Genomic DNA, 22988 nt, shown 5'->3' on the forward strand with positions numbered 1-22988 from the left:
GAAGGCAACAGAAATCTCTCCTTTGGCAGTTTGGGTGCAAAGATTTGGACTTACGTCCATCCAGCAATCTCCTTGGAGCTAGTCCTGCAGCCTTGTACTGCTCCCACCACGGAGCTCTGCTTTGGGCCAGCTCCTTAGCACAAAGATGTGGGGGTGGGAGAAGAGTTTGTTAGGTGGGTGAGGGGAAATGAGAATTTAATTAGGAGCTCAGCTCCCCAGTTGAGGTTAAGGACAGATGCCCTCCTGCATTTTTGCCTCCTAGGGTCAGGATGAGGGACTCAGCTGGAAACACTGGAAGGAAGTTTAATAATATGGAATTTCAGAATAATCTTAGAAGCTGTGGAAGAAATTGAAGCTCACTGAAACAGGATAAAGCAGCAAGCCAGAGCTGCTTCTCCACCCTTAATATTGCAAGAACAGAGGCAAACATCATCAGGGCCTGTCTGGAATTGCTGCCTGTGCTACATCTCCTATAAGTCTGACTTGTTTATTAGCAAACATAGAGGTCAAGGGGTATCCACAAATAGCTGATTCCCACTGTCTCCTCACAGATCACTGAAACACCTTGCATGCCCTGAAACCCCAGCTCACCCTGGCAGCACTTCTTCGTCTTCCTGCTTATCCTATCCCAGCCACCAGTCTAAGCCCATCCCTGAACCCTGTCTATTCTTTGCCAAATCCCACAGGTTTAAGTCATGGGTTACTGTTTCATTAATTCAACTTCATCCCGGTTTGACGCTGTTGAAGGAAGAGACCTCCTGTGCTGTTAAGTGCAGGTCACTGTTGTCTGAAGCAACCGTAACAAATGAGTATCTTTTTAAACATGTTCTACTTGGGCCTCTCTTGTCCCCCAATCCAGTTGACAACTTGCCAGACACACAGCGCGTTTGGAATAGAATAAAGAGGCAGAAAAGCAAAACCTTGCAGCCAAGGCAACTCTGTTTTGTACTCTCCCAGAGTGGAAAAACAGTTGATTTAGATGACTGGTACCCTGAGTACTAGTTGACAAGAGCTTTTTTTTCCTCCCCCATCTGAGTGCAGTGCACACCGTTATTTATCAAAGGATGCCTATGCAAGCACAGATGCTTTTGGAAACAGAGTGACCTTAACAGGATTGTGCCAAGGCTTATGGAGTCAGTTTTAGGCAAACAGACACAAGGGGAAAATATTCCATATCCTTGCCTTGCTCTTGGTTCTAATATGACCTCCAGGAGTTTGCAAAGATCAGACTGTGTTAAAAGAATGGCAAAATTCACCATGGGTTTATAAATCCCTCCAGGCCCTTCGAAGTTTGTGCTTACTGCCAGGCAGAAGGTGACATTTGCCAGCATGTTTTTATGACTGACTTTGAGAATGTACAGAGTAAAAATTCAATTTTGTCTTTTTTCCCATGTTCAGCAAAACAGCAATTTTGTCCCTCTCTCTACTCCTAGTCACCAGAATTCCCTTACGAGTCTAACTTGCCCCATGGGGTGAGCCTGCACAAGTCCTGTGAAACCCGAGCTGCTTCCCTCCGTTCTCCTTACTGCTGCAAACTGCTGTGAGCTTTGGGAGTCTGTATCCTGGGGGGACAGGAGCATCTTCAGCTTCTCAGGAGATCTGAAATCCAAAAAGTTGCAACCAGCAACTTAAAAAAATCTTCTTTTGCTGTGAGAGTGTTTGTGTTAGTCCCTGCATAATGACACTTAATCCATACCTGCAAAATAAGGTAAGTGCCAGAACTGCTGGCTCTGTCTCCCATTGAATTAGGAAGGCAATGGTGGCGGTATTTGTGCTATACTCCTCCTATTCTCATCCATACTGAATTTTAGGCAGCATCCTTTTGAACCAAAGGTATCAGGGAACGTTCCTGGGCACTGGACATCAGTGGCCCGCATGGTCAATTTGTGTCCTGGTTTTGGTCTGTGTCCACGAACAGTCTCTTGGGCATTTCCCAGTTAGAGCACAGCAGAGGCTGGTAACCATTCTCAAAAAGCATTTTGTATGCAGCCAGACCCTTTTTCTGGAGGGTAAGAATTTAAGTGCAGACAAAGGCTATTCTGTACCAATTGACATTGGCCCCAGAAACCAGTGCCAGGCATGTTTAGTTTGCTGGTATAGACACAGATATGATGCAGACAGTGCAGTAGTTTATTTTGTAAGGATAAGTTTAAGGGAAAATGGACCCCACCTGTTTTTGCAACCCCCTCAAAGATAATAGTCTTCCCCTCTCTCCCACCCAGTCCTCCTTAGAGAGTCTGGACCTGCTCCTTTTGAAATCAGATGGCATTTTGGGGAAGTCATTTTTTGCCCCTTACACTTGTAGCTGGTGAATTTGGTTCTCCCAACACAATGGAGATGAACTAGAGGATGAATGGGTTAGCTGAGGACCTTCAGAGCTGAAGTTCAGTAGAGGGAGTTCTGACTGGAGCAGGAGCTGAAAGGGCAGCTATCTTGGAAGTGGCTAGCAACAGGATGAGAAGGACATGAAAAGAAGATATTCAACCGCAGCAGGTTTAAATAGCAGGTCAGAGCTCTATGCTGCTCTGTGTCTGTGAACTTATATAATCATTCTAAATAAGACAGAAGAAGCCATTAATAAGTAAACAGCAATGAGGAGGATCAGAGAGTGAATGAAATGGCTGGTAGTGTTCATGTCAGAGAACTGAAATATTTGTGGAGGACTGATGGTTTGCAGAAACTTGAGCATTCCCTTTTAAGCTGCAGCTGTGGTGGGATATTCCTCTGCTGCTGCCAGGTTCAGCTTGCAGAGCAGGCAGCAGCAGAAGGGGCAGCAGGGTGAGGTTGCATTACCCTTTCTGTGCCAGCATCTGCTTTGTCAATACAAGCTTCAGGTGGGCAGAGCTTTCCTCACTGTAACAAATAGAAGCCTAGCACTCACCCTGTGTGACTTACTGAGAGCTTTGTGGCTGCTTTTCTAGAGATGGTCTCTACCTTTCCTGGGGTTGAAGGAAGCTCTCCAGAGTGATGTATCCATGCTACTTTGGCTTCTGCTTGGATCCACTGTGTGCTGGCAGAGAAGGGGGATCTCCATCAGCCCACAGCCTGCCAGAGCTGCTCGACATCTCATGAATGCATGTCCCTTTTTTCCTTTTTCTTTTTTGAGATGTACGGTGGTTTCTCCACAACCTTGTCTCCCTCCAGATGAACTGTGTCCGCCTGTCAGCTCTGCAGTGGAGTAGCAGGGCACTGAGGACTTGGTTGCTTGATAGCACGACTGCATACAGACCTCCCGAGAAACAATTGGGGCAAGGGCATGAATGTCTTCTTTGTAGGGAAGGAGGTGTAAAGGTTTTGACACGTAAGGGGGCTGACCCAGAGGCCCATGGGGTGGGCAGAGACTGAGGGAGGAAAGGGGAGCTGGAGACAGAGAGTGGTGGTGGTGGCCAGGCTCAGCAGCTGGAGGGAGCGGGACTGCTTCATTGAGCGCATCATGCAAAGCACAGGCAAGCCTCTCCCCTCCAATGGGCAGTGTCTCTGTGAATCGCCGTCAAAGCAGCTGAAATTTCACACCACACAATTTTTTTAATTTAAAAGGGGAGGGAGGTGGGTAGAGAAGCGGGAGAGGAGGAGGGGGAGGGAGAAGACGCAGCCTGGCTGGGTGCCAGCGCCTCTTGCTAACGCCACGGGGAAGGTGGCATCCTTCCCCGGCGTTCCCTCCGGCCCCCACGCTCCCTGCTCCCTTTCACTTTGGTTGCATCTCCTGGAGGCAGCACGCTCTGTCTAGAGCTGTTTACAGGGCGATGGTTTGTTCTCTGTCTCCTCATCTCCTTTCTCACAGAGTGAGTATCCACTCCTCCTCTGCTTTCTGTCTTTCAACCTCTCATTCTTCTCAAGCTCTCCTTCCCCAGGTTGCTTTACCCTTTGCTTCCCCTGATCCCTCTCCTCTGTTGCCTTACCCCGGTGGCCTCCTGTCCTGCACTATCTGCTCTCCTGTCTCTCCTCTCCACTCCTGCCTCTCCCATCAGTGCTCATGCTGTCATCACTCTTTGATCCTCTCTTCATTTTTCCACCTCTTAGTTTCCTTCCACCTTTATTGCCTGTTAACCCTGTTGAGACACCCAGGAGCTCCTTATTGTCAATCCCCCCCATCTATCTCTCTGTCGTGTTGATCGACACCTGGCTGAATATGAGCCAGCAGTGTGCCCAGGTGGCCAAGAAGGCCAACGGCATCCTGGCCTGTATCAGAAATAGTGTGGCCAGCAGGAGTAGGGAGGTGATCGTGCCCCTGTACTCGGCTCTGGTGAGGCCGCACCTCGAATACTGTGTTCAGTTTTGGGCCCCTCACTACAAGAAGGACATTGAGGTGCTGGAGCGTGTCCAGAGAAGGGCGACGAAGCTGGTGAGGGGTCTGGAGCACAAGTCTTATGAGGAGCGGCTGAGGGAACTGGGGTTGTTCAGTCTGGAGAAGAGGAGGCTGAGGGGAGACCTTATCGCTCTCTACAACTACCTGAAGGGGGGTTGCAGAGAGGTGGGTGTTGGTCTCTTCTCCCAAGTGACTAGCGACAGGACAAGAGGAAAGGGCCTCAAGTTGTGCCAGGGGAGGTTCAGGCTAGATATTAGGAAAAAGTTCTTTACTGAGAGAGTAGTGAAACATTGGAATAGGCTGCCCAGGGAGGTGATAGAGTCACCCTCCCTGGAGGTATTCTGTGATTCTGTGATTCCATCCAGTCCTCCCCATGCTGTCTTCTATGTGCTAAGCAAACACATCTCTTCACACAACAGCTCACAGCGTATCAAGGTAATACATTTATACCCATCAAAGCATGAGGCAGAGGTTGGTCCTGTGGCCTTCTGGACCAGAGGTGGCACGTGCTGTGACCCCACAAGGTGGCTGGGATGCCTAAGTTTTGCTCCCATTCCTCTTTGGTTGCGAGAGGTGAGTGGAGCCTCTCATCCCTTTATGAGTCCCACCTGCCCATACTACACATCCACCAAAGGAGCTAGAGAAATCTTGTTGGCCTCTTTAGGAGGAAGTGAATGTTGAGTCAGTCACAGAGGCCACAGGTGGACATTTCACCTACAGTGGCAGGTATTGCTGTATAAAGCAATGACGGGGTTGTGATGCTGTGGGTCATCCACGGACTTCAAGCAGGGTATGGCAAAGGGAAGTTGGTGTCCAGGATGCTTTTCGAGATCTGAAGTCTAAAGAATTAAATACCCCCTTCCTCTCTGGGATGCCACTTGCTTTACCCCAAGTAGGGCTGGTTTATCAGGGTTTAGGAAGCCCAGAGGCAGGACCTGAGCTGAACCTGCTGCCCCAGGCCGGCTTCTCCTCGCATCTTGTCATGCTGCAGGAGCCCCACATCCAGGTGGTCCTGTGGTGCTGGTGTCCCTGGGCTTGCTGAGCGCACCTCACGGTGGGTACGGCATTGCAGCTGAAATGCTCCAGACAAGCCGGTGGCTACAGTCCAGGACACCTGCATACAGCTGTGCCACATCTGCTCTGAAAACAGAACAAAGCCTTCACCCCTACATGGTCCCAACTGTCACCTGCCTGAGCAGTGTTACATGGGCAGATCACCAGGATTTTGGGACCTGCAGCCAACTGGGTTATCTCTGGAGGATTCTGAACTATATGGTGTGGATACACCCACCCTTTAATCAGAAGGAAAGAGAAATTATCTGACTTTTGAGGACAGATGCCCTCTTAATCTTGTTTTTCTCCTTTCTGTCCTACCTGTCCTGAGGTGCTCTTCTTTTTGAATCAACAGTGCTAAATTCTGCCCTGATGTAAATCTCTGCTGATATAAATTGGTGTGATCTTGCAAAAATCATTGGAGTGGCTCTGGATTTATGTTGGCTGTTAGTGTGAGCAGGATTTGGCGCATGGAGTGTGGTAGCCATAGCTCACTGTGTCGTGCTCTGCATTTCCAACCAGCACTGCAGATGATAAGCAAATCCTGTCAAGAGGCGAGGGGGTCCCTGTCGAACCGGAAGAGGCTTCCCCTGGCTGTCCTTTGTGTGGCCAAGTTAGCCGGTCAGGCTGCAATTTTGGGATGGATACTGTGGAAAGGTTTTAGCCCACAGGGTCCCACAAATGGGGTGGAAAATTTTCATTTAATACATTTTTGCATCTCACACTTTAGGGAAAACAGGAGAATGCATTTGTAACTGCTATTTCCCATGGGTGCAGTATAATATATACAGTAGATGCCGTGTGCGGCATAGAGCGATGAGTCATACCCATTCGTGACTCTGTGGTCTCAGTGCCTGGTCAGGATGGACTCTGCACCTGCCACTTTGGGCTTTCCTGGCAAGGTGCTGTTCCCCCCAGGTGTGCTTCGGATCTGCTCCTCCACCACGGTCTCCTGTACCCAGCTCGTCCAGGAGGATTAGGGTGGGACAGGCATTGAGTTTCCAGCAGCCCTCCTAGACATGTCAGACTGGGAGACTGTAAAAGCAATACATGCAATCCCAAAGTCATGGTGATAATTTTTAAGTGGCTCCTGTCCTGTTATCCTTCTCCCCCTCTGAGCTTTCTCCTCCACCCCAACTGCATTACAGATAAAAGGGTTAAGAGCTCACTTGGGCCCCCTGCTCCGAGAGAGGGCAGTTGCAATGTTGTATCTAGACCCAGTGAGGATATATATAAATTCCATCCATCTCTTCGGATCTATTTATAGCACGGCAGGCAGTGGCAAAGGCTCTCCTCAAGGCTTCATCTCCTACAAACAGTCTTCACAGACAGCAGAGAGATAAATTTAGCACACAAGATTTCTTAAAGAGCCAGCAGCTCTGCGGGGCTGCTCATCTGCCCTGCTACAGCCCCCACCCTGATACCCCCACTGGGGCAGCCATCTCCTGCAGGTGCTTACCCCCTCCTTCTCCCCCCCTTTTCCAATTTTCTGTCCAGCTTCACCCATTCTCTCCCCCTTTCTGGTCTCTTTTTCTTTCATTGATGTTTTTTCTTTTTTTGCTGGTTCGCCATCTCACCCTCTCTGCTTTCTTGTTTTTCTTTTTTTCCTCTCTTTTCTCTCTCTCCCAGGCCACAGGGCTCAGAAGATAAAGCTTTCTCGTTAACAGTTCACTGGTTATGCCTACGTAGTAAAAAATGCGTAGCTTGATTAATGCCTTCCAGATGGTTAATTGAAAAAAAGGGTGGGGGGGGAATGCAGCAATCTCTCCCCCCTCTTCAGCACTCTGCACACATACATTGAACAGGAGGAAAACTGCATTAAAGGGTGAGGGGGAGCAATATATTTGAGAAATAGGGGCAGCCTGTTAACTCCAGGGTGATGTTGCCAAGCTGGTGAGTTAGCTGTTGATTTGTTCTGTCCCTGCTTCATGCCTTCTTCCCTCATCTATCCCATCCCAAAATTCCCCACCCCAGAGAGCGATGCTCCTTCGTGTACAACATGTAACACACACAAACCCTCCTCACACCCTCATGTGAACCCCACTGTGGGCAGTGTGCTGCTCTGCCCCCACCCCGTGCTCTGACACCCCCAAAGCAACACCAACCCTCATTCTCTATCCGCATTTATTTTTTGGGGGAATGCACAGGCACACCCATGTGTCTTTCATGAATCTTGATCATGCAATCGGTTGCGCAAGAGTGACTGTTCCAGAGCTGTGAGCCCACAGGAGCAGAAGGGCTTTTGGATTTGGCAGTGCCAAATGGAGGGGGCATGGGTGGGGGGCTGCAAGTAGGGTCATTGGGGAAACTCAGGAGGAAAGGGGGGTGATAATGTGGTCAGCTATTCTTCTCCATAGGTCATTGCTGGGCAATTTAATTAATGCATCTTCTGTTTTACGGACACGTCGGCTGACTCCCTCTTACAAACTGACATGCCTATCCTCTTCCCCCCCTGCCTGTAGCTCTGCCTACTCCTGGTGTCTTTGTCTCTCTCAAGGGAGAGACAGAGGAGGAACACAAGTCCCTCCCCACCCTGTTAATAGAGATACTGCTTTGCTGACGTGAGTCACGAAGGCTTTAAGCCGTGCAGTTGAGGGTGAGCCACATCCAGCCCCCCGCCCTGCACACCTCCCACCATGGATCTCCCTGGTTTCCAGGGAAACAGTGGCCCCAAATGCTGCCTTTCACTTCTGCCTTTCATTTCTCCTTTTCTTTTTTTTTTGTAAGAAAAACTACATGACTGATTTTTTTTTCTCCCTTCCCTTTTTAGGATCACCACCACGGCCGCTTGCATGATGGACCTGCGGAGGTACCCCCTGGACCAGCAGAACTGCACGCTGGAGATCGAGAGCTGTGCGTATGCCTAGCATCCACCCTCCGCCACGCGGTGCCACCTGATGCCACCCAACCACAGCTTCCCGCTCATGGGATGCCTCCTAGGGGTGTTATGGGCTACCCCTCCTGGGGGATGTCCTCTGGGGCAGGACCAGGCTCCCTCATCCAAACTCCATCCTGAGGGGACCTCATGGGTAAAATGCCCAGGAAAATGGAGCTCTAGCAGCAGACTAGGCATTAAAATCACTCTCACCCTCAGAAGGGTGGTGGAAGCCTCCCTTAGCTCTAAGAAAGCCCTGTGAGCCTGCCCTGGGTCGTGGCTGGCCCTGCTCTGTGTGGGAGGTGGGACCCGAGCCCTCCTGCAGTCCCTCCCCACCTGGATCTTCCCTTGACTCCTATGGAAAGCCTCTCCCGACTGTGCTGGTGGAGGACGTCCAGCTCTCCCTCATAAAAATGCACCACAGTATCCCCGCAGGAGCGGTCCGGAGCAGCAGATCTCACAGTAATGATGATGCAGCTTCAGCGGTGATTATCAGAGAATTGTTTTTTTCATAAAAGAGGTCCCACAGCATCCATAGCTGGAAGGCGCCGTGCTGCCTTCCCAGCCCTGCCTGCACCTGGGAGCCCCCTTCCTGCTCGACGCTCAGGTTGCTTGGGATGCGCAGCCATCGCAGCGCTTGGCGTGGCGGGTAACGGGATGTAAATTAGGTCCTGCTGGAGACACTAATTACATGTCATTTCTGGCACTCCTTAGCATTTTGAGAATATTTCACGGTACAACCAAGAAAACAGAAGGCAGAGAATTACCCACAGTTCCCCATGTTGCAATTTTGTTCTTAATGGGACATGTCAAGCCAATTTGTTAGTCGAAGCTACGTTTCCTTACGATATTTCTAAGATCCACACAGAGATGAAGAGATTCAATCGTTTCCTTCCTCAGAGCTTTTGTCTTTCAAACACTTGCACATTTGAAATCCGCAGGGCTCCATTTTGTTTGCTTCCAAGTCCACACAACTCTGGAATAACAGTCCTTTCATGGCTGGCTTAAAAAAAAAGTACATTAAAAACCCCCTAAAACAAACCCCCAAAATAGCCCTTTTGTGGTGCAGGGATGCTGGGTTTGTAAAGTAGCAGCGGGCAGCTGGGGTCTCCTTCCCACAGCAGCTCGGGGCACTTACCTGCAGGAGATAAGCCAGTGCTGGCACTACCTGTTGATTCCATCCCTCCATCCCAAAAATACCCCTCACTGTGCATACCCCTGCCTATCTGTGTGTGAGGATTCAACAAAAACCTGATGAGGCAGGCAGCAAACAGGCTGTTAATCTGATGTTTTAAGACATTGTATCAATACTTTATGATATTTCAGGTTGAAATGACTTGTCTTTGTGAAAGTTCTTTTACTTTTTAAAAGTAAAATGGAAATTTGGTTTTCTTTTTAAAGCTAGAAATCAGAGTGAAGCATTTATTTTTAGACTGAACAACCTTTCCCTTTAGAATCACTTTAAAAAAATGGCTTCCCAGAAAACATGTTTGATTTCATATTGCATAATGCCACAATAAAAAAAAAAAAAACAAAAAACCAAAATTGGTACCCAACACCAGCAGGTCATAGAATAAATGGAATACAGCTAGTTAACTGTGAGATGTCTTAAAATTAGTTACTGTAATTTGACATTTTCATTGCTGATGAGGAAGTAAATTTGAAGGTACTGCTGTTAGATTTGTGGATGATGAAGACAGCAGTCTGCATGGCTTGCTCGCTGCACATTTGAATACCTTCCAATTTGAATACATCCAGAATCCATTTGAATACAGTTAAATTCGGAGGTCTGTGCCTGGGTGCAGGAGCGCGGGCAAGGCCGCCAGACTGAGGGACTCATACCCACACGGGTATCGACCGGGAGAAATTATGAAGGGAGGGCAGCCCCGAGAACTGCTGCTGGAGGTTTCGTAGCAGGGCTCTGACAGATAGGGGTTGGAGTGAGCCTTGGTTATATAAAGCAGGGGAGCTGTGACTCAGAGCAGGGAATCAATTGGCCTCTGAATTTGTTGCTGGTGAGATGGGGAAAGGGACTCTGTCTATATTTGGTTTCCAAAATTTAGAAAAGAAGTCGAGAAATCAGGTTGGGAAAAGATGCTAATAAGTGGTTCAAGGGCTAGAGCAAACGTTTTGCAGTAAGAAACCTAAATAGCTCAATCTGGTTTGTTTACTGCAAAGGAGGTGGAGAGGTGAATTGTTTACAGGCTGGGTGCACCTCTGCAAAGGGGGAGCACTGTGTGGAAAGGGCTTGGTAACCTCCTCGAAAAATTCAGAACAACCACCAGAGTATGCAAGTCTGAGCCAGATGAATTGAAATGTAAAATTGCACACAATGTTTTTAGCTGCGAGAATGTTTGAGCCACTGGAATCAACCACCAGCAGAAGTGGGGGGACGTGGCTGCTTTCCACACTTGGTCTCAGTGCTCTGGGAGAGATGCTGCAGCCAGATGCAAATACCAGTTCCTGTGCACAAAGGTGGGGTACTCAAGTCAGTGCAACAGCCAGTGACACCTCAGTGTCTGCAGCAGATGAGATGATCATCTAGGGGTCCTGAATCTCTGTGGGCTCGTGGGTGTGAGTGCTTTACCACTTACTGCCATGGGAGCAGGAGCATGCCATGGAGAAGGAGGTGGAGCCCTGGCTTAGCTGATTTACATCAGAAGCAGAGCCGGCACGGCTTTTGGAAGATTGTTATTATTTTTTAGCACCCATGAATAAGCGCAGTAATGACTGAGAGAGCAGGATGTGGGCTTGGAGACTACACAGTCATCAAATAATTCAGTTTGGGAAGAGACCCCAGGGTGTCTCTAGTTCAGCACCCAGCTCAAAGCAGGGTCATCTATGAGATCAGACCAGGTTGCTCAGCTCTTTGTCCACTCAGGAGCTGCAGGATGGCACCATCCTCAAAGGTTCAGCTCTGATCTGGGGTAACCCTCGGCCCTTAAGACTAAGTAGAAGAATTTCTCCTCCATCGTACATTCAACAGCTCTTCATTCCCCTGATCCCACTAATACACCGGTGCTGGTTTTGGTGGCAGCTCTCCCTAGTGGATGTTAGCCTTGCTGGGTATGGCTAGCCAACTGCCTCTGCTGCGAGGGCTTGTGGACAAGGCAGGCTGTCGTGCTGCAGTGCAGGTTGTGAATAAAAGCTGTCTGTGGGCATAGGTGAAGTTCATGCTCTAAAAGAAGCCTTGCACCATGCTGTACCAAAGCCTGTACATACCTTACTGCTTCTTTGCACACAGAGGTGCTCCCATGCAGCTCTGCACTTTGCTGAGAATAAGAGGCTACCCCTTGTGCAGCAACAGCCACAGTGCTTCAAAACCCAGCTTGCCACAAGCGGTTAATTTTCAAGTGGAGATGAATCCTTGCTCACAAGGGCAGCAGGCAGGGCTGTGAACCTCACACTGATGGGAGGGGAGCTGCATGATTTCATCCCCTGGGCCTCATTCCCCATGAGTCCAGAGCACCTGGGGAGTCTTTCTCCTGGGCCTGTGGCTTTGGACTCCTCAGCACTTCCAGCCTGTGCAGCTCTGTCTGGCATGTATAGTTTGGGGTTAAAGTAAGAGGCTGTACCCTTGGCTGAGTTAACAAATCCATTACCCTGAAACATAAGGGATGAGTATTTGTTACCAGCCTGACTCCCCCTCCTCTCTTCTGCCATTACTGCTCTTTTCAGCCAGCACTTGGTAAAGGCAGCCCCCGATCTCAAAGATGCTGTCCACTTCCTGGCTCCAAATTTTGACTGAGAGGACTAATAAGAGGGAGATGCTCTGATGCTCAAATTTCTTTTCAACCGCTGTTGTAAATCTTTTTCTTTCTGGGAATTTTTAATACTTGGACGCTCTGTTTACCTAGTCCCCACCAGAATGTATTGTGTGGTCTCCCCCTTCTGGTAAAAGGAGGCAGTTTTTGAAAAGCAAAATGATGTCTGGTGCATTTGACAGAGGCTTCTGATGCACAAGTCCCTGTCATGTCAGCTGTGGAGATTACGTAGCGCAAGTCAAGGCTTGATGGGCCACTACTCACCTTTTTCTCTGGAATTCTAGCCAGAAGTGGGAGTTCTGACCAATTTTTTCCTCTTCTCCTGGGGACTGTACTGCCAAGCTCAGCTGAAGAAGAAAAGTACATCAGCAGGGAGGGGCTATGCTTGCTATCTGATGGTGTGGGCTTTCCTTTGGATCCTCTTCCAGATCACCTTAATGAAAATGGGGGTGTCATCTGCTCCAGCTTGTCTTAGTTCTCTCTGTCTGTGCTTCTTCATTTCTGCAGATGGTTACACGGTTGATGACATTGTCTTCTTCTGGCAAGGAAATGATTCTGCTGTCACGGGGATGGAAGTGCTAGAACTGCCCCAGTTCACCATTATTGAGCAGAGGCTCGTCAGCAGGGAAGTGGTCTTCACCACCGGTGAGTCTCTGCTGAAAGGATGCGATGGAATGTGCAAACCTTCTGCTGATCAATGTCAATGTGGTTGTTCTTCTCATTCAGATGCTCAGGCACTAACTTAGGATCTAGGCTTCAATTTAGGGCCCTGTTCCTTTGGAAAAGAGGCATCTTCTGTACCCACCAAGTTTGCTTTTTTTTTTTTTGGCTGCTTCTCTTCAGAGACTTGTGGGATCGTTTTTTTGTGCTGCAGTTGTTTTCATTTCTTAGTCAAAACACCAACTGAGCTCAAAACAGAACCTCTTTAGAAGGTTCTCAGCCTTTACCTTATTTTTATGTGGTTTGCAACTGTCTCTCGAAGCTAATGTGGGTGCAATAGTAAGCAGAAGAATGTATCAGTTGAAAAGCAAGTGGTCTATGAAATGACGCAAACCCATCTGTACACGGCAATAAAAAGATCTGGAGAGAATATCTTGGACGATTCAGATACTGCCAGTTGGAAAGTTGGAGGGGTTTGGATTTTGGTTGCTGTCTTCAATTTGATCTGGCATGGAGTTCACTGCCAAAACAACACGCCACACACCTGTTATATAGGACAGTATTTAAAATGCCATGAAATCACAGCCTGAGTCTATCAGTGGTGGTGGCAGGTGGTGATGTTGTTACAGTAGTGCCTCGGGTGCATGCTGGGAGCAGTGTCCCATCGCAATGGTAATCTAGAGACCCACAACAAGAGGCGGTATTCCTCCAAAAGAAGTTTGCAGTCTAAATAAGTAAGACCTTCAAAAAAAGACTGGTGAAGTACTGTGTTCAAGCTACACAAATGGCACATAATGGTGAGAGAACATAACCTCTTTTTTTCCCAGTCTACCTTCTTGATCATTAAAGACTGTTGTTCTCTTGTTACTTTAGCTGCCAACCCACAATTACACCCATATTTCAGGCTGCTGTGTTGCCTAAGGGACGGAGGTGGGAAGGAACTTGGACTTTGTTTTATAGCAATGAGAGAGGCCCTGCTTTGTCCCTGTCAAAATGACCCCGCTCCAGTGGAAGGACTGTAAAAGTACTTCTTGTCATCCCCATTAGGTTTGCTAAAAGATTAGGAGCAAGTTGCAACAACTTGGGAAAAAAAAAAAAGACCTACAGATTAGCTAACAGTACTCTATTTGCATATGAATTTGCCCAGTCTGACCATAACCCATTTTTAGAACAGCATGGGAAAAATATGATTCAGATCTTCATTGCTGTTTGGTGGAAAAGCTAGCACATGAAACATTGGAAAATCATCTCACTGCATCCAGATATAGGGTTAAAGTCTCCTGTGTAAGCCTGTATCAAATTGGCATGTACCACAATAGCAATTTCAGCACTGAACAGACATTCTCCCATGATGTCTGATATAATAATGTAACTTATGTAGGGTTTCCTTTCTTCTTAATATTCTGAGCCAACTGAGCAGACTCTGCAGAGCCCCCTTCCAAAAACTGATGAGTCTGCAAAACCAAATGAAGAAAAAAGAAATTTCTCATTATCCCTGTCTCTTGAGAACATCTTCCAAATACAATTTCAATTCCTAACCTAAGCTCTTACCATAAATACACCCTTGTCCTTCTCTCAAACAGTATTTCCCTTTAATATCTCATTGACAGGTTCATATCTGCGGTTATCCTTGAGTTTCCGGATTAAGAGGAACATTGGTTACTTCATCCTGCAGACTTACATGCCATCTATTCTCATCACCATCCTGTCCTGGGTCTCCTTCTGGATCAATTACGATGCTTCTGCTGCACGAGTGGCACTGGGTATGTACTTTTTCATTATATGTTGAAGAAGGTGGGGGTTTGAGGGAGATCAGCTAGGACAGCGGTAAGAAAGAATCTTTTTCTTTATGAGGTAGCAGATAAGCAAGCCACATAGGTCTGTCAAACTTGTTGTCCCAAATGAAGGACATTTTTTCTGAGAACAAACTTCAAATTTTCAGCCAGAAGAGAAGTATCAGTACTTCCCAAGCTTGAGTCTGTATAATTTGAATCAGTAAAAGTTCTACCATAAATTTCTGTGGGTGCAAGTTTAAACTCTATAACAAAAGCATAAATGGTCACAGCTTCTCAGACATGTTAAGACTCTGACTTGCCATGAGCCCACCACTTCCTTCACTCTGGTTTGTACTTGTTTTCCTAAGAAGAGAAGACTGGGCACCTCTTGGTCAACAGGTCTGCCAAGACCAGTTAGTTGGATGGTACCTACTGAGGGTGGGTGGCCAAAGAGCAGTAAGAATGGTGAGTGAATGGCTAAAAGGTGAAAAAAATAAAGGACGTGGCATTACACATTTTCATGACAGTTTAGGCCCCATACAGATGCTTTTTGTAGCTGAAGACATTCATAACCAAGGCAAATATGGGACAGTAGTTAAAGTCCAAGTTCTTCTTAAGCACATGCTCCCCTAAATAGGAATGTTTTCCTGTAAGAGGAAAAAAATGAGGCCTTTTAAGCAACAGAAGGGAAGTGGGGGTGGATTGCAGATGAGGATTTTGAAGAAGGAACAGGAGAAAGGGGGGATGGCTGGCATATGAGAATGAGGCTGTGCAACATGATAGAAAGTTCAGAGGAAATAGGAGAGCCAAGGAGGCAGAAGGATTTCATTCGTGAGTGGGAAAAGGCTCAGAGAGGCAATGGAGCACAGGTAGAGGCTAGGTCTCACAGAAAAGTTTGAGGGCTTAAATTAGCCCTAGGAGAAGACAGAGTTTGAGAAGACTCAGAGGAGGGATGGTTTGTATAACGATATAAAATAGATATTTGGCTGTGCTTGCTTGGAGAGGCTGGAGCAGGGATACAGGGAGGGAACAAGAAGAACATGGTAAATTAAAAAGGTAAGTTGCATTGACAAGAGTATAATCGGTGAGAGAAGAAAAAGAGACCATGGCAGACATTGCTGGCACAGTGAAAATACAAGCAGAAGGGTGGACATGAGATGCACAGCTGCTGAATTTCTGCTGACATCTGGAGTCAAAGGAGAAGACAGAAGAAAAACATTGTGGATCAAAAATGGAACAGTTCTCCCTAAACTATTCCTGACAGCTCTCTCTCTAACTTGTCCTTAAAAAGCTCCAAAGAAGGAGACTCCACAGCCTCCTCTGGGCACTTTCTCTCCAGATTTACCTGCTCATTCAGTCAAAAAGCCCTTCTTTGCCTCTGTCCTAAATCTCCATTGCAATTTGTCCAGTTCTTAATGGAGACGTGGACATTCTATTTCCCCTTTCTTTGCCCCAGATTTCTGCATATTTAGACCACTGTCTAAATATAGACAATATAATCTATTGTATGTATATAAATATATCTCCCTTCTGTTTACTCTTCTGTAAACTGAAGACTATTAGTTCTTTAAATCTTTTATCAGGGATGACACTAAAGACATGATGAGGGTGAAGGGGAAACAGAACAAGCAGAGGTCGAGGATGCACAGAGAGGTTTGCGAGCCATCACTGTAGAGGCAGGGCTGAAACCAGAAGAGCAAATTAGGGTCATGGAGACTAAGAGAGCTGCCAACAGAGAGATGAGGAGGAGGGACACTAGAAGAAAAGGAGATCAGCAAGGTAGTAAGAAAAGCAGGACAGCTGAGCTAGAGAAGCAGGGAAAGAAGACTAGGCTGAAAAGTTACTGCCCCCCAAAAAAGCATGAAGGCTCATTGCCATCTTTTTGAAGCTGGCAGAAGACTGTCAAAGATACAGATCTGAGGCAACTCTGACAGTCCAGAGAAGGGAAGAGGCTGAGAAGAAACTGAAGAGGATCGAAGATCTGAGGCCCTTGGAGACTGAGTAGATGGGGAAAAAAGTGTTCAATGAGACCAAGAAATGTTTATTTAAGATGCAGGAAATATGAGTAGGCCTAAAAAGGAGGGCATAAGAACCATGGAAGGAAGGTGTACAGATGATAATTGAAGTAATGAGTGGTAAAGCTGGTGAGAGGAAGGTGGGAATTGATGCGGTCAGGGATGTAGACAGAAGCCTATGAGGCAGGCAAAAAACCACAGCGCCATGAAGAGGGAATCTCTTTACTCTTTATCCTGTTCATGGCACTGGAAAGACACAGCAGATTATAAATTAATGTCAAGGATACTGAGGCACTCAGTAGTGCCCGGGGAAGCCTGATGAGTTCATGAAGTGGAAAAAAGGGAGAACAGGTTGAGAGACTGAAAGCAAAACTGAATGTTTCCTACTACACTGAGGGAAAGAAGGAGAATCAGGGAGGATTTAAAGATCCAAGGTCCAGAGGATGTTGATCCCCACCATCCTGATGATACTCAGCTTTGACATTTTCTCCCACTGTTGGCAGCTGGTTTATTTTCTGCAGCGATTTGTACTGGGCAACTGGGCTTAGAATAATGACAGTTTTCTTCCCAGTTGCACTGCTCGCATCCCTCTTGAGGTTGTCCAGCTGGGAGGAGGGATGGGGAAGCTGTGAGTGGCATTTCAGGAAACCATCCCACCTTGGTAACAGAGCACCTACCCTCTCCTTACAGGGGTCACCACGGTACTTACAATGACTACCATCAACACTCATCTGCGGGAGACTCTCCCCAAGATCCCTTACGTCAAGGCTATTGATGTTTATCTCATGGGCTGCTTCGTCTTTGTGTTCCTGGCACTCCTGGAGTATGCTTTTGTCAACTACATATTCTTCGGGCGAGGCCCCCGGCAGCAAAAGAAACAGAGTGAACGGATCAGCAAGGCCAACAATGAGCGCCACCGTTATGAGGAGAAGAGGGTGAGAGAGCAGGTTTGTCCCCTTCTTTCATTGTGGTAGGAGAATTCAGACTCTCCACTGTTCCTTCAGTCCTGGGTGAGCTGTGGAGCAGCCTTTCTCCTCATCATGAGAGATGAACTCCAGTTCTCCTGTCTGGTGATTACTGGGAATTTTTTCTCTTTGACCATTTTGTCATCATCCTCAAGCCAGTCTCATCAGAACCATCCTCTTGCATGGGGCAGGTGTACCCAAAAGTACCCCTGTGGCTTTTGATCCTATGGTGTTGGCAGATTCACACTACCCTGCTCAAAAGTTTGCTGTGAGCACATGTGGCTAGTCCTTCAACTCCAGTGGATGACATTTTCAAATGCAGAAGTCCAGGTTCAGAGCTCACAAATGACCCAGTCAATGGTATTGTTACACAGAAAAAAGTTCAAAAATGTTCCTGGGTGCATTGTGCACTGGACATCCCTGCTACCTTTCTCTCTGTCTTCCCTGTTCCAGGTTGACCCTTATGGTAACATCCTCCTCAGCACTCTGGAGATGAACAACGAGCTGCTGGCCACAGACATGATGAGCAGCGTTGGCGACTCTCGAAACTCTGTCATGTCCTTTGAAGGCTCAGGAATCCAGTTCCGCAAGCAGCTGGCCTCTCGGGATGGATTTGGTCACCACCCAACCCTAGACCGCCACGTCCCACTGACCCACCATGCTGCAGCCCGCAACCGTGCCAACTGCCGTCTCCGCCGGCGGTCATCTAAGCTGAAGCTCAAAATCCCAGACCTGACAGACGTCAGCACCATTGACAAGTGGTCACGAATCATTTTTCCAATCACCTTTGGATTCTTCAACCTTGTTTACTGGTTGTACTATGTAAATTGATGCCTGCAGCCTCCAAGAGAGATAGGGACAGACACTCAGACAATGACAACACAGGAGTGTTGTGGTCTTTTGGGTTTGGGTTTTACTCTTTACTATCATTATCATTTATTCCTTTGATTCATTAGATTTATTCTAAGCTTACTCTTCTCTTTTCAGCACATATAGAACCACGGAGTGTGGGGCGGGAGTAAGGGAGAGAAGGGTATAAGGGAGGGGGTTTGGCTTCAGGGAGGGATGTGTTTGTCTCGATTTTGGTTTCCTGCTGAAGGACTTAAACCATTGTAAAAAAAAAAAAAAAAAAAAAAAAAAAAAAACCAACCAAAAACCAAAAAAAGAAAGGGGAAAAAAAGAAAAAATGACAGAAAAAAGAAAAAAAACACAAAAAAAACCCCAAGAAAAAAAGAGACAATGTAAAAAAGGAGGGGAGGGAGATTTAAAGAAATTGAGTCAAAAACTTGTGGGGGGATAGGCTATCTTTGGCTCTGCTCACTAATGCGCTATCCTCACTTCCATTTCACTACTGAATTTCATCTTTCTCTTTTTAGTACTATTATATTTTTTAATCTTTCCTCTGTCACTGCTCTTAACCCCTTCATGTTTATTCTTTTATGGATTCATGAGATGGTGGGGTTTCATTCTCATGCTATGAGATTTCTCTTTTCTTTATCTCTCTCCCTCTCTCTTGCTTACAAGCCTAAAAGAATCTTTTAAACCAACAAATAAAAAGAATATTTATTTTGGAAGAGCTGGGAAGGGGGGAGGACAAGGCAATTATTTGGGAGGGAAGGGGCAATGTGGGGTTATGGGAGGGGGGGAGGAGGGAGCTTATCAAAAACAAAGGCACATTTGCAAGTTGCCTTTTTCCACCTTCAGGAGTTTGCAAGCTGGTTTTCCTGTATGAGTGTGTGTGTGTGTGTGGTGCATCTGTGTGTGTGTATGTGCGCATGTGTGTAGATACGGATGTGTGTGTGCAAGCCTGTTTTCTGGGGAGGGGAGCTGGGGAGGGGGGTTTTGTAATGTCTTTTGTAGAAAGAGAACACAGATGACATTTAACCGGCAGTGGTTTGGGGGGAATAGCAGGGTTTTGTTTGGTCATAGCAACTTTGTGAGGTTGGAGGTTGGAGTGCCAGCTTGTATTAGAGAGACAGAGCTGGGGAGGTAGATTGTGCAAATATATACTTGCTGAGGAAAGAGAGGGCTTTGGGGATCAGCAATGGGACAATGCTGCTGTTCACCGCTGGCATCTGATCTCTAGTAGACTAAGCTGATTCAGTCCTGACAGGAGGGGTTGTTCCTAACCATTTCCACCCTGCATCTTTCTCACTGAGTTTGGGGAGAAAGGCAGTTGCAGGACTCTGAAAACTCAACCCTTCCCCCCTCTACCTGTTCCTTGTGCCAGACAAGGGACTTCACACTCCAGCCCACTGAGTGACCATAAACTACAGCAAGGTGCAGGAAAGGGTGGATGTTGTTTAACTTTATTCTGCTTCAGGATGAAAAAATCTGGACATGATAACTACAACCTTTCCTAAGAAGTTCAGAAGCAAATGGTGGGCTGGAACCCTCTGATCTGTACTGCTTCTATCAGGCCTTGCTTTATGTCTGTTAACACATGTAGACTGTAGAGAAGAGCACCCTGTGTCCCTTCTTGCAGATGTAACTAAGGATGCAGTAGAGTTCCACAGAGCATCATCCCTCTGGAAGACGATGGTCTTCAAAGACTGGGCAGGGTGAGGGTTGCAATGAAAATACTGAGCTTGTCAGTGCTTGTGGAAGTCTCTAAGTCTGTAGCAGCTTCCATCCACAGGCACTCATTATAAAGGTACAGAAGGGTAACTTGGCCTTGGAGAGCAAGGTCAACTTTTTCCAAAGGAGCCAGAGACTTTCAGGAAAATCACTGAATTATTGGCCACTTTGGCAATCACTGATGATTGATAATCTCCCTTATAATATTAATAAAAGCCATGAAAATAATAAATTCACAAGTGCAAAACTTTAACCCTTGGGTCATTCTGCCATTCCTGGAATAATGATGAGAACCTTGTTCTTACCTGATGGAGTTTTTTGCATTACAGACACACACACACACACACTGCCTTGAATCCAACCATCACTTTATTTTCCTGCTAGCATTCTCTTTTTCCTTGATTCCCATTGCTTGGGAGAGCAGAGTGATCCTCTGAGACCAGGGAAACTCCTGTTTTTCAGATGACAGATGCATCTAATGCACTTCTTTTCATTCACTAATCTATGTCTGTACAGTACTATGAAAACATGACTCACTATAGGCCTGACCTAGTAACACTGAAGTCATGGAAAGTTTTGCCTTGAGTTGGATGAAGCAGGATCAGGGCTCATCACAGTAATAAGTATTCTTATTTTTAAATCAGTAATGTGTCTTATGCATTTTCCACTAATAGAATCCTAAGCATAAAAGTAGAGCACCCATCCTTCTCAATCACCCCCAACCTCTGTTTCCCTCTCTCATGTTCATGCATGCACACATTCAGTCCAGGCCTCCCTGGACTCACCAACGTTTTAGTACAATTGTTAAATCAGACTTAGATTCCCAGCTGCCCTGCAGAACAGTCTCTTGATGGTTTCTACATTCAAGAGTGATGCTGTTGAAAATGGGTTTTCCCAATGTTACTGCAGTTTATGGTCTAGATGGGTCTGTACAGGAGTAAGAGTCTGAAGAGTGAATGGAGCTGGATGATAGGGCTAGGGCTGGATCAGGTAGCTTTGTCTACCCGATATGCAGGAAGTTAAAGCTTGTTCAATGGAGAAAGTTACACTTTCTAGTGGGATTCTATTTGGAAATGGCATTTAAATGTTTTAATGGAAGTCATAAAGTTGTGTTTTATGACATCAGCAGCATAATGCAGGTGGGTATATGCATGTCAGATGACTGCATTGCCCAGATGGAGGCTGCCTATCAGCAGGTTCAGTTTTCAAGGGGAGTTGAACCAGCTGATTGATGATTAAATAAAATAACTAAACACTTACCCTTTATATATCTGATTGCAATGTAAAGGATGGTCAGAATGATAGAACGGAAAAAAAGAGGCAGTTATAAGAAGCCCATTAAGATTGGAGGGAGAACAAATGGCCATGTGGTAAGAAATTATGAAGCTGGGGGAGATGACTCAGGAACTCCAGTAATTTGATGGTTGTAGTAAAAGCCTGACAAATGTGTGGTAGGAGTTAGGCACCTGAGAGGTCTCTCAGCTGGTCCCAAAGACTGGCAGCAGCACACAGATAATGCAAAACCCACCTATGCTCTTTGCTGCTCGGGTGCTGAGCCCCATATGGAGTGGGGTCCTGACTGACCCCATCCAGCACCCTGCAGGTACAGCCCAGGGCCTCCAACAGCTGGAGCTCAGGCGCAGGGCGGCTGTGTTCAATATTTGAGGTTACAATCAGAGATTGAGCCCAGAATTTCATAGCGACAATCCAAAAGCTTTCCAGGGAAACCGCACTGCTCAGCTGATTTTTTCACCTGCTGGGCCTGGGAGCCAGACTCCTTTGCTATTGCCTCGGTTCTCTGTTGGCTGGGTTCTCTTTCTTATCAGGAGTCATCCTAGTTTCTCTCTTTGAATGTTTCTGACCTGGTATTACCAGGTCAGTTTTACTTCATAGAGTCAGTCTTAGTATATCTAGACATCTGGACTATTTGGTCCTACACAATAATCTTTGCCAAAGAGTGTGCGGTCAGGACTTTTCACAGTTCAGGAACTGCCTTATAATTTCTGGTGACAGGGCAGAATGCTGGAGAACAACTGAGTGTCCTGTGAGTTGGATGAGTAATAGAAAACCTGTTCCCGTACAGGGGTGAGGGAAAAATGCTGAAGGCCTTTAGAAATGCCATCCTCCAGATCCAAGGTGGCACCTCCATTTTCCCCCTCCATAGCCCACCCCTAAGAAAGGCAACAAACCCATGTCTCGTTTTAAGGTCCAGTGATCCAGAAAGGACATAGTGGAGAAAAAAAGGCATTTTAATCATACTCAAGACTCAGAGGTTTCAAGCCATCACAAGCATGAGGAAAGGAAAGGCATGAACCTCTCATGCAGTGGGTACAAAGCTCGTGTTATTGGAAAGGTGGTGAGGATTTCCACGCTGCAGCTTGTGTACCCGCTGCTGTCCACCTTTTCTTCACGAAGGGAGAGCAGCGGGAAAAGGGGAGGAAAGACTGTGAGTGCTGTTCCAAAGTGGAACTTCTACTGACTTTCACTGCAGTGGTGCAGGAGGCAATTCTGATCGGGGCTTGGTTTGTTTGCAGCTTGGGGCAGGATTGCTGCTTGCTGGATTGTGTTTTTTAGCAGAGACTGTAACATAAGCATAAGGGGCGGTCCAGGCTGCCGGAGGGATCTGGGCTGGGGGAGAACGTTTTGTACCTTTCGCATGTATAACAGCCTAAGAAGGGCATGTGGAGGAGGAGAAGGAGGAGGAGAAATAGAAATGAAATCTCTCTCAGGATATACATGGCCAACGCAACTCTAGTGCTTCATTTTCTGATACTGTATAGTGCTGTCACTCAGGGACCTTTAGGAACTAGGACCTTGGGACTGTAATCCTACCTGTCCCCCTCCTATGCCCCCTTCACCACCTTGAGTATTAAGAACTGAAGAGAGAACGAGAGAAAGATCAAAAAAGGAAAGTAACAGCTCTGGTAGCAAACCCCTGCTATTCCATGGGTTTGGTAAAGGTAAAGCTTTGGTTACCAAGGTAAAAGGAAAATGTATA

At 46.8% G+C, this 22988-nt stretch overlaps 1 protein-coding gene across 2 annotated transcripts in view; it reads left to right on the plus strand.

Annotated features, from left to right (window-relative positions):
* The window catches only part of GABRQ (gamma-aminobutyric acid type A receptor subunit theta), a 74424-nt gene extending 56180 nt beyond the window's left edge, over nucleotides 1-18244 (plus strand). The window contains exons 5-9 of one of the 2 annotated variants that reach the window (XM_009819148.2): nucleotides 8130-8212; nucleotides 12506-12643; nucleotides 14269-14421; nucleotides 17139-17395; nucleotides 17867-18244. In XM_009819148.2, coding sequence (XP_009817450.1) covers nucleotides 8130-8212; nucleotides 12506-12643; nucleotides 14269-14421; nucleotides 17139-17395; nucleotides 17867-18244 — 1009 coding nt within the window. The remainder of the gene's footprint in view (nucleotides 1-8129; nucleotides 8213-12505; nucleotides 12644-14268; nucleotides 14422-17138; nucleotides 17396-17866) is intronic. The other variant, XM_009819149.2, reaches the window with a different exon arrangement.
* Nucleotides 18245-22988: the final 4744 nt, after the last annotated feature.

Source organism: Gavia stellata, chromosome 14, assembly GCF_030936135.1.
Source record: "Gavia stellata isolate bGavSte3 chromosome 14, bGavSte3.hap2, whole genome shotgun sequence".
In the NCBI taxonomy this organism is placed as follows: Eukaryota; Metazoa; Chordata; class Aves; order Gaviiformes; family Gaviidae; genus Gavia; species Gavia stellata.